The sequence below is a fragment of the Macrobrachium rosenbergii genome, chromosome 53 (genome assembly GCF_040412425.1).
Source record: "Macrobrachium rosenbergii isolate ZJJX-2024 chromosome 53, ASM4041242v1, whole genome shotgun sequence".
NCBI classification, from domain to species: Eukaryota; Metazoa; Arthropoda; class Malacostraca; order Decapoda; family Palaemonidae; genus Macrobrachium; species Macrobrachium rosenbergii.
Window position 1 is genome coordinate 3,422,824 of NC_089793.1, and position 12,500 is coordinate 3,435,323.

The following is a 12,500-nucleotide window of genomic DNA, read 5'->3' on the forward strand; positions in this document are numbered from 1 at the left end:
TCCCCTACCCCTTTCAGTTAGTGAGAGACGGGACAAACGCAAGACAGTTCCCCACCCCCAACTTGTACCGGGCCAATCCCCCCACCCCCTGCCCCTACAACCTGTCACACCTCTGACTCGGAGAAAAGTTAAATTTAGCCAGGCTGGACGCTGCAGGAAGAGAGTTACGCGCTGTATTTTCGGTTTGGTATTGTCTACCTACGGCCTTCTTCATGCACTGACTTCTCGTATCTGGGTATATTTTCATGGCTCTTATTCCCCGCGAGGATGTCTTTTAATCATGTTTATTTTTGTACCTGTACAAATCAACATCATTTGTCCGATTAGATCCATTAATTTTTACCGAAAAAAAAGATTCCGAAAAAAAAAGCATTAATTTTTGTACCTGTACAAATCAACATCATTTGTCGGATTAGATCCTGTCGAAAAAAACATTAATTTTTGTACCTGTACAAATCAACATCATTTGTCCGATTAGATCCCCTCCGAAAAAAAGCATTAATTTTTGTACCTGTACAAATCAACATCATTTGTCGGATTAGATCCCCTTCGAAAAAAAACATTAATTTTTGTACCTGTACAAATCAACATCATTTGTCCGATTAGATCCCCTCCGAAAAAAAAGCATTAATTTTTGTACCTGTACAAATCAACATCATTTGTCCGATTAGATCCCCTCCGAAAAAAAAGCATTAATTTTTGTACCTGTACAAATCAACATCATTTGTCCGATTAGATCCCCTCCGAAAAAAAAGCATTAATTTTTGTACCTGTACAAATCAACATCATTTGTCCGATTAGATCCCCTCCGAAAAAAAAGCATTAATTTTTGTACCTGTACAAATCAACATCACTTGTCGGATTAGATCCCCTCCGAAAAAAAAGCATTAATTTTTGTACCTGTACAAATCAACATCATTTGTCCGATTAGATCCCCTCCGAAAAAAAAAGCATTAATTTTTGTACCTGTACAAATCAACATCATTTGTCGGATTAGATCCTCTCTGAAAAAAGCATGATCACTTTTTCGTAACTGCTAAGAGTTGATTTCGTTCTGAAAAAGAAATCCTACACGTTTTATGCATACATTTATCAATATTTAATTTTTTTAATGATAAAAAATTATATCTCAAACTCCTGAAGCATTTGCTGACGTACTCATTGTTTTTTCTCCTCCCGACCCACAGCCCTTGCCCTGTGCGACTACTCAGAACTCCACAAGAAGCGCATTTCCCTCGTCAGGAGCTACCTGACCTTCCGGGGCACAGAATCCTCTTTCTTGGAACGTTTCGAGGACAACATTGCCTCTGAGATGCCCACCCTCACCGACAACGTGAGTACCACTCGATACTACTATCACTTGACGCATATTCAGTATCAGAATCCCATCTAAGCGTTGAATATCATCTTCCCAGTCATTTCTAAGCTGGTACATATTGTCCAAAACGTTCACGGCTTGTTAGCGTCGTTTTGACAGCCATGTTTCACCCTCTCGCTTTCAGATCGACCAGGTCCTGAACAAGCCTGTCAAAACGAAGGAGCTCCTGTCCTACTGCGCCATGAACATCTTCAGCGGGTACATGTGCTCCAAGAAGTTCGACTACGGCAACCAGACTTTCCAGAAGTTCGTCCGCGACTTCGACTTCATCTTCGAGGACATCAACAACGGTCACGTGACCGACTCCCTGCCGTGGCTGGCTCCTTTCTTCGGCTCCTACTTCAACACGATCAAGGGCGTCACGAAGAACGTCAGGGAATTCATCCTGGAGACAGTCTTCAACGAGAAGTACCGCCAGTTTCAGGAGGACCCCCAGAACGTGTCCGACCTGGTCGACGCCTGCTTCGCCATTATGCATGTGAGTTCTTTTGCCTTTCTTTCTGATTAAGATCAAGGGGAAGATGGCTTTTAAAAAAGGGACGTAATTTAAAAAAAAAAATTCGGAAACAAATAAAAAAAATTAGTAACAAAAGGGATGAAGAACTTTTTACAAAAGTCATAACAAAAGGAGATAATCTAAAACACAAAACTTCAGTGACAAATTAAAAAAAAATAGTAAGCACGAGGATGAAGAACCATGGTAAAATGTAACTGATTAAAAAGGCACAATAACAAAATCTAACGTTTCTTCCAACAGAGAGATGACAAGGACGAGAAATGGGACTGGGAAACCATCCTGTACATCGTCGAGGACCTCCTGGGAGGATCCTCCGCCATCAGCAACATCGTCATGAGATTCCTCGGGTTCATCCTCATCAACCCTGGCGCCATCGAGAAACTGCACGAAGAGGTAAAAAATCATTTCTGATCACTGCTTTAATTAACTGTGTGAATTCGTGATGTTCTTGAACGCATTCCTTTGCGACTCGACACAACTGAGACATTAAATGTATTCCTTTGACCGACAGATCGATGCCAACATTGGAAGGGACCAGGCACCCACCTTGAGCGACAGGTCCAACATGAACTACAGCAGAGCCGTTTTGTACGAGGTCCTGAGAATGACCTCGTCACCAATCGTACCTCACGTCGCTACCCAGGACGCCACCATTGGAGGTAGGTTCAGAACGAACGTCTGGTTCTTACAACAAGCAAAGATGAACCAGGTTTTCTAAATACAGTCTAAATTCAGGAAAAAGTTGTCAGGTTCAGTAGCATACGTCAACGCATTTCTATGTGGCGTCGGTGTCTTGTTGAAATTAAACCCTTGTCGTTATACATTTCTTCACTGACAAATGCATCATTCATTTCCTTGTCAATAGCATACGTCAATTCATTTCTGCAACGTCGGTGCCTTGTTGAAATTATACCCTTGTCGTTAATCATTTCTTCACTGACAAATGCATCATTCATTTCCTTTACCAATAGGTTACTACGTCGAAAAGGGTTCCACCATCATCCTGAACAACTACGAGATGAACATGAACCCCGACCTCTGGGATGAACCCCAGAAGTTCATGCCCGAGAGGTTCATCGTCGACGGGAAGCTAAAGAAGCCAGCCCACTTCATCCCCTTCAGCACAGGCAAGAGGTCCTGCGTCGGATACAAGGTAGTCATGGACATCACCTTCTTCGTCACGACCACGCTCCTCCAGAGATATGACATCAGACTGCCACAGGGCGTGACCCCCGACCTCCCCAAGGGCAAAATCTCCCTCACTTGGGACAGCTTCGAGATGATCTTCTCTCCAAGAAAGTAAAATTTTAAAAACAATGAGAAAAAAAAAAGGGTTATTCAGGAATTAACATATCACGTTTTTTAAAAAATATATATATACGTATAGGGAATGTCTTCGTATATACTCCCGCCACCGTGGACGGAAATGTGAGTAAAAAAAATCACCAATATGAAGAGTCACTTTAATTTCTTAACGGATAGTGAAAAGTTCAGGTGGGACTGTGGACTTCAATGTGGACTTCGTTGCACTTTCCCATCTCGAGTCGTTTCGTTAAATACGATTTTGATATTAAGTCACTTTTTGAAAAAAAAAAATATACGTTCGATGTCGTAGCGTAAGAAAGAAGAGGCTTTCTCCGCCTGGGTTTTTTTTCTGGAGAAAGTCGCCTTGTCTTCTTAAGCTTGATAAGAACCTGGCTACCTAAACTGTCATATTGTTGTAGTTTTCTCACGAGGGTATAAACATATCTCTGTTATCCTGAAAGTTAAATTGTTTTCGTTTTGTCATTCTGTAATGGTTCTATTTGTGTGACGCTGATTATTAATATTATACTAATGGTGGTATTATTATTATTATTATTATTATTATTATTATTATTATTATTATTATTATTTGCGGGAAACAACTTTTAACTTGAAAATTCAACGCCTGCTGCCACACCAATTCTTGAAACTTTTCGTGTCAAATGTTTCAATTTCTTGCCTGTTTTATATCGTCTTTGTGTTTCAGTTTCTTGACTGTTTCGTATCGTCTTTCCATCTTTTCCAAATTTTCATGAACTTCATCGCAACCTGACTTCCAAGCCAGCATTCCAGATCAACGAAAATTGGATGTCAAAGTTAATCCTTTAATTCCTTGAGGCTTATTTTGGACCGTTCTGGCATTTAGCGTTAGCGAAGTTATTTCCCAGTTTTCTTAACATTTAAGCCTGATTTTTGAAAAATTTTGTGTTCGTTTTGTGTGCAACTTGCTATTCTACTTATTGGGGTGACCTTCACTGGCTGTTGGTTAACCCCCTCCCCAATTAAAGGGAACTGTATTAGCTCTCGGGCGGGGCTCTGAAAGATGTCTTCTTTTGAATTTTTCCCCGCAAGTGTCTCTGATTTCATCTTGCATATTTATTATCTTTTCTCCTTCGCCTTATCTTCGTCGACTTTCTGAAGAGAGAAAGCGATCGGGTATTAAAAAAAAAAAAAAAGCAACGATCAAATACCTGCAGGCCCTCAGACTGGCGTTCCTGTCCGGAGGGCATCTTGGAATCGCGACTGACTCGCCAAACGATTTACCTGGCGTCGCATTTTGGACGAAAATGAAAATCAAGCATCAGAGTCCAAAAGCCGAAAATCGGACAGAGTTGTCAATTTAGACTGGACCCTTCCATGAGCTCGGTACTTCTTCAGTATTCCAAGACTGCCCTTCCCGTCCAGTACACGAAACATACTCCTGGCGTTTCAGTTTCTCATTTCGAGATCTTCACCGACCGTCAGCTCGCACTTCATCAAGGTACTCGCCACGTGAGCACCGATCACATACACCCATGACAATATTTAGAAAATGTCTAGACAATGTTTTAGCAATTGCTCACCGACAGTTGCTGCAAACGGCATGCACGCGGGGTCTAATGGTATTTGCAATAAGAACACAAACGCTTTGTTTATTTCTTAAGTAAGACAATCTTTGTTTATTTCTGTGTGAGACATTCTTGTTCATTCCTACCGGGATCTCTCGTCCATTTGTAATTTCCTTTTTGTTTTCTTTTTTTTTTTTTGATTTCTTGTGTATACTCTGGTCGAACATAGAGTTAAGTGTGCGTGTGTCTTTTCACCATTATTGTAACTCTCTCTGTTCGTTCCAACGGGGATACTGTTATCTCCACTCATATGCCCACCTTTTATTGTGTATTTATTTTTGCATTTGTTGTATATTATTATATTTGTGCTTTGTACTTCGACAGTTAAAATAAAATGAGAAATACAGTTTGGCTTGTCAGTGTCCTCTACCTGTGGCTTTGAAACTGGAAGGAAAATACAATTATTCGATGCATTTTCATGAGAAATGAAAATAAAATGGTTGGAACACTTTCATCTTAAAACTTGAGACTGGGGTCTTAAAATGATATGGAAAATTCTACAAAGGGTTATATGAATTAAAGAAGTAAAAAGATTAGTGGTAACATGGGTTCTTTGCATAGTCAAAGAACTTGCAACCGACCCCTTGAAAGAATGCTGATGTGTTTACTGTTTTACATATATTATATATATATATATATATATATATATATATATATATATATATATATATATATATAATGTATATATAAAGCTACGAATATCATTTAATATAAAATTCACTATGCCTAGAGAATAACTACAAACGAATATTTGTGAATATAAGACAAACGTGTATAAATAAGTATAAATATATATATATATATATATATATATATATATATATATATATATATATATATATATATATATATATATATATATATATATATATATATATATATTATATATATATAAAATATATATACCATATATATATATATATATACTGTGACAATCAGGAAGGCTTATAATATATATATATATATACATATTATGTAGGTATATATATATATATATATATATATATATATATATATATATATATATATATATATATATATATGTATATTATATATATATATATATATATATATACATACATACATACATATATATATATATATATATATATATATATATATATATATATATATATATGTGCAGTATATATAGCACATAAAATTATCATGCCATTTCATGTAAGAGAAAATGTTTTTAAATTCCCAAGAAAACTCGGGGAATAACTAGAACCTACCCACGACTGAAACAAGGCACAAACTCTCCTATGTAAATTGCCCCGTGGTCAGCCGCCCTTGAAATGCCCTGTCTCTGGACACAAAAAATGTAAAAAAAAAAAATATATTTAAAAAATAGTTTTAACTTGACGCAAAGTGTCAACAGGATGACCGGCCAGACAATGGTCTGTGAGAATTCTTTGCTCTGTGCACAGACTTAGTTTTTTTTTTTTTACGTTCTCTTGAACGAGGTAGATGACAAGTCTCTCTGGCATTTGAGAGCAAAGCTTCCAAAGGAACCTCTGGAATCTTACTCTGCTGTGCTTCTGTGGGCATAACTACTGTCCTCTTTCCTGCTCTAATGGGTATTCTCTTCTATAGGAAGGTGCCTGGCAAGTTAGCGTGCTTATAGGCTTGCGTATTAATCAGTGACGAAGTGAATAATAATAATAAATAATAATAATAATAATAATAATAATAATAATAATAATAATAATAATAATTCATAAAAATCTCATAATTGCACTTAGTCACTAAAATGGCATTTGAAGAAATCCACAGTGTTGTAAATATATATATATATATATATATATATATATATATATATATATATATATATATATATATATATATAGAATATCAAGAATATATATCCAGATATAATTTTCAATCTGTATATATATTTATAATATATATATACATTTTACATATATATATATTTCTATCCAACTTTCAATAATAGATTCTAATCAATCTGTATATATATTTCTAATATATATTTACATTTTACACCACTGTGGATTTCTTCACAATAAAACAACAACAACAATAATAATAATAATAATAATAATAATAATAATAATAATAATAATAATCATAATAATATATGAAGGGAGTAGACCCTCTTTTAAACATCTGCTGAAAAGTATGGCAGAATCAGTTAAACTAATTTTACACAAGGTCTCTTCAATTCTTCTTCCTACACTTTTTTTCTTCGAGGCTCATATCTGCTAAAAGGTGGCAGATGCTCTCATCTGGATAAGAGGAAAAGTGGGAGTTCTGAATTCAGCCACTTTTTTTTATTCTTATACACTCATAGCAGCCTTGATGACCAAAGAGTAGTGAGGAGGAAAAATGCAATTTCTATAAAATTCTTTTCAACATAATAATAATAATAATAATTTAATAATAATAATAATAATAATAATAATAATAATAATAATAATAATAATAATAATAATAATAATAAGTCGAAGATCATTCTCGATCCAAATGTTACTAGAAAAAGACCCACTTAGTAAAACACAAAATTCACTTAGTGGGGTTTTTATAATAATAATAATAATAATAATAATAATAATAATAATAATAATAATAATAATGAGTTGAAGATCATTCTCGATCCAAATGATAATAGAAAAAGGCCCATTTTTGAAACACGAAATTCACTTAACGGGTCTTTATAATATAATAATAATAATAATAATAATAATAATAATAATAATAATAATAATAATAATAACAATACGTCAAAGATCATCCTCCATCCAAATGATAATAGAGAACCTCACTTGGTGGCACAATAATAATAATAATAATAATAATAATAATAATAATAATAATAATAATAATCATCATCAAAAATAAAATGACATCAGAACACGAGACGGGAAAATTGGTTAGTGCCGGACATCACAAGGACAAAGAGGACGCAAGACACCAAGGGAAGCCCGGATTAGTAAAATGCGCAAGGGGCATAAGAAAGAGAACAGTTAATGACCTCAGGCGTCAATCGAAAAATAATGTTTCCTTAGACCAATGTCAACACTTAGAAGGTCGTTTGTATTCCACAATACTTCAGTTACGTCAAGAATTAAATTCAAACTAACGCAATGTTTTGTGTGTGTGTGTGTGTGTGTGTGTGTGTGTGTTTTGAGTGCAATAACAAGTGATTAAATCTTTTAAAATAAATATATTATTGGATCATAATTTCACAAAACGTGCAGCATTCCTTCAACCCGAGATATAAAAATTCCAATTTGAATCATTTCTCGATTTATGTTTCTGTTGAGACATATCATTTTCAGATCTCTTTAAAGATGTCATAATTATTATTATTATTATAGAATAGCCAAAAAAAACACCAATTTACATTAAAAACTTCACTGAATGAAACTAACAAAAAAAGGGCACATGACGAATAACTAAGCAGATCCCATAGCAAGAACAGCACAAATATATGTACTAAATTAAATATAACTGATAAAAACAACAAACTAACTAATTATATTTAACAGTTAACCCACAAGTCAATAAGCGAGGCGCACAAGCTATGGCACGGACCAAGATGCGAGGTCTGTGGTTATATGGTGACCAACTGGCGTCATGCAACTCAAGGAGAACACCTGTGCATGGTCATTGCAAGGAATAATGTTATGATATAACAGACACCTTCAGGAAATACCTGCTATTTAGTAGCAGTAGTGGTGGTACAGTAGCATTAGAGGCAGTGCTACTCCACGGGACAGGGATTTCCAGACATAATTACAGACTGCCACTGTAATTACTTCGCAAGTGTGTGTGTGTGTGTGTGTGTGTGTGTTTAAAGACCTCACATTCATAATGAGGGCTGTTCAGAGTTTGCAAAGCTTTCTTTATTAAATTCTGAATATACTTTATTAATAATAATAATAATAATAATAATAATAATAATAATAATAATAATAATAGCAGCAGTAGTAGTAGTAGTAGTAACAACTCTTTTTCATGCTTCACAGCCACTAGCGAGACGAGTAAAATACCCAGTTTCACAGGAAGGACAAATCTCTCTCTCTCTCTCTCTCTCTCTCTCTCTCTCTCTCTCTCTCTCTCTCTCTCTCTCTCTCTCTCTCTCTCTCTCTCTCTATCTATCTTTCATTTCTCAAGGACGGGAGAATCAAAACCAAACACCAGGTGGGGAGTCCCAAATTAAGAAAAAAAAAAAAAAAAAATTTATATGAGTGCCAAGTATAGCACTGAGCACTCAGATGGATGTTGATTAATCCAGGCTTCAGTATTCACAACAATAATCTACTCGTGATTTTGTTGAATGATTTGTAATAAAGATTGTTCATAATGAGAGTAAAGTTATATCAGCATGGGTAAACCTAATTAAATAATTTCCAGGAGAAATATAATGAAACTTTTCACAATTACCAAGAAAAGGGAAATGGCGGCTGAAAGATATATCACGGTACTTTTAATACATCTAATTAATACTCGTACATATGAAGAAAAAATGCTAAAACAAGTTATACACTGAGGAGGATTAAGCAACTGATAGTCTGACATTATAAATAATAAATGCACCCTCCCCATTTTTTCATTTTTAATTCAGGCAAAATAAACAACCCCCTGAAAGATTAAAGATAAATATTTTGTTTTCCTAAATATAAAATTACCGTTCTCCTTTGCGCCTCAAATACTTCATTCTTCATTTTGAAGCAACCTAACTTAATGTCAAACCGAAGTCTCAGTTGATATTTTGAATCAACTTAATGGATAAATTAAGTATCAATTTCTATTTCCAACCGACTTGGGGAATCAATTTCAACTCTGAACCGACTTGAGTTTGACAGATGTTGACAAACATCTGCATTTGCGTTGTTGTAATTTTTATGGTATAACTAGATGAAGTTTTGCATTCGTCTGTATTTTATGTAAGAAACTTAATATCCACTGTAAACTGAAATGTGGAATAAAGGAATTATTATTATTATTATTATTGTATTATTATTATTATTATTATTATTATTATTATTATTATTATTATTATTATTACCATTTGATGTATAATATAACTCCTAAGTACAAAGTCTCCGAAAAACCTTGAAAATGACTAAGGACTACAATTTGTGAAAAAAAAAAATCCAACGACTTGCTCGCACACGCGTGCGCGCGCGCACACACACACACACACACACACACACACACACACACACACTCACAATCAAGTACATCCGGTTTTACTACCAATTTCCTGGAAACAACTTATACGGATACATTAGTGCGTGGTCGATGATATCAGCGAAAATGGAAGGTAGAAAAAAAATCAGAAGTACACACAAAATACGTCTGATACACACATACATATATACATACATGCATACAAACAGGCAATAAAGGAAGTATTAGTGAGATTAATGATAAATGAAGTGTAGAATATTTCAAAATGCGGTAACTGCGTTGGTGACGTTAAAAGGCAAAATATGAGAGAGAGAGAGAGAGAGAGAGAGAGAGAGAGAGAGAGAGAGAGAGAGAGAGAGAGTTCAGTCACTCTCCAAACAGATTATCAGAGATTTGAAGACTAACAAAATTCAAACTACTGTTCTAAATGATATCAAAGCTTTGGCACCATTTGGGGGGACAAATAAAGACAATTGCGGGAACCTGTTTCAAAATATGATAAAACTGCTTTGATAACGAGGCAATTACAGGAAACAGAAATAAAAATAACTTTTCACTGTTTATGCGGTATTTCGACATTCATCAAATTTTCCAGGTTGCGTCTGTAAGACAAAAAAAAAAACACAATACACACGTGGTTCCTTGGTATCAAGGTTATTGAGTGAGGAATATTTAAAAAACATATAAAAAACAAAACTTCCCAGTCACCCGTCTTGTGAAAATTCACAACGTCAATTTTATCATTGACAGTCTCAAAATATGATGCATTTCGAGGCACAACTAATCGTACTTTGGGTCAAAAAATAAAAAGAATATTATTGCTGTGACGCCCTTAAGTATCACTGTATCGTATGTTTTCAAACGCAGTCAAACAATCAGGAATAAATACAGAGAAAACGACTGAGTTCCGTTGCCTGAAATGCCACTGTTTCTGTTGGCATAATCATTCGACTGCACACATGGTAATAATTCAATTGCAGAGGGTTACAGCAATGGCAGAAAAGGGCATGGGAATTTTCATTACCCCATCCCTCATCCCAGAAAAGATTCGTTGTAAATCAGAAGGACATACTGTATATGTATATATATAATATATATATATATATATATATATATATATATATATATATATATATATATATATATATATATATAGATAATGTAGATATGTAAGTACATATATATATATGAAATACTATATACATACGTATATATATATAATGTGTATAATATAGGATTAATCGTTGCGTGTGTGTGCGAGCGTATAATCACACCTCTATAAAAGACTGGATATATATAAATAAAAAAACCACAAGTACCTGATGATCACACCCTTATATCTTGCATCAGGGTCAAAACTGACTTTAATACAAGACATAAATCACGTCACACTGACGTCAATGTCGTGCTATTCGAGTTTATAGAAAAAAAATCAACAAAACAAAGATTGAAATAAGAAACTGTCGTGGTTTCAGGTCCTACCGTGGAGGAGAGGATTGTGGATGGGGGGAGGGGGTTAGGGGCGAAGGGAGAAAGAAGAGAAGACGCGGATGATTGTATAGAGAGAGTTCCTAGAAAAGTCGCCCAGGCGTAAACCACGGGACTACTTCTTCTTCCAGGTGGTCTGGGGAAACCCGAAGTACAGGAACTGTGATCCTGTGATCTAAAGGCGCGGGATCGATGGAGGAAAGGCGAGTGAAGGGAGAATAAATGGGGAGAGGAGAGAGAGAGAGAGAGAGAGAGAGATCCAATAATAAGAAACTGTAAATTATTCAAAAGAATTCAAAATAGAGAGAGAGAGAGAGAGAGAGAGAGAGAGAGAGAGAGAGAGAGAGATCCAATAATGAGAAACTGGGGTAAATCATTCAAAAGAACTCAAAATAGTTTACCAAGTCCAACTTACAAAGAAATAATGAAGAGAGAGAGAGAGAGAGAGAGAGAGAGAGAGAGAGAGAGAGAGAGAGAGAGAGAGAGAGAGAGAGAAGGTGTTGAAATAAGAGGGAGATCTTCAATAATAAGAGACTGGCGTAAATTATTCAAAAGAATTCAAAATAGTTTACCAGGTCCAACTTACAAAAAAAAAAAAGAATTAGGCACTTACAATTACTTTCAATACCCGAGCGAACTATTCATGTGAATGATGAAATGTGAACTCGTCGAAATGCGGTATCTAAATCTTATTTTTCATAAACGACATTATTTATGAAACCAATTCCAAATCTGCATCTTTCAGACTACTCTAAATTCATTCAGTATTTCATTTTGTTACTATATATTGTATAGCCCTTCTTAGGACTGACATTAAAACTATTCCGTGCACGATATGACCTCTTAAAAGCTCACTGGCAATTTAGAATGTCTTTTACTTGAAACATTTAATTCAAAAAGGTTTTATGAACGTCTGACTGCTTTTTTCTTTATTTTACTCTCTAGGCACTCGTCAGTTGTCATCCTTGAAACTGTACAAATCCATGATCTGTACCGGATAAAATCAGTCCTCAGAAACTTAACCTAGGCTTTCGAGTGGTAGTTG

General features: G+C 35.0%; 1 protein-coding gene and 1 long non-coding RNA gene across 2 annotated transcripts in view; one reads left to right on the forward strand and one right to left on the reverse strand.

The window, feature by feature from the left end:
- LOC136834213 (cytochrome P450 307a1-like) overlaps positions 1-5,153 on the forward strand; it is a 9,066-nt gene extending 3,913 nt beyond the window's left edge. The window contains exons 2-6 of the mRNA XM_067096509.1: positions 1,188-1,333; positions 1,503-1,856; positions 2,136-2,288; positions 2,407-2,554; positions 2,867-5,153. Of these exons, the coding sequence (XP_066952610.1) occupies positions 1,188-1,333; positions 1,503-1,856; positions 2,136-2,288; positions 2,407-2,554; positions 2,867-3,198 (1,133 nt within the window). The 3' untranslated portion in view covers positions 3,199-5,153. The remainder of the gene's footprint in view (positions 1-1,187; positions 1,334-1,502; positions 1,857-2,135; positions 2,289-2,406; positions 2,555-2,866) is intronic.
- The window catches only part of LOC136834214 (uncharacterized), an 83,447-nt gene that overhangs the window by 22,966 nt on the left and 47,981 nt on the right, over positions 1-12,500 (reverse strand). The window lies entirely within an intron of this gene.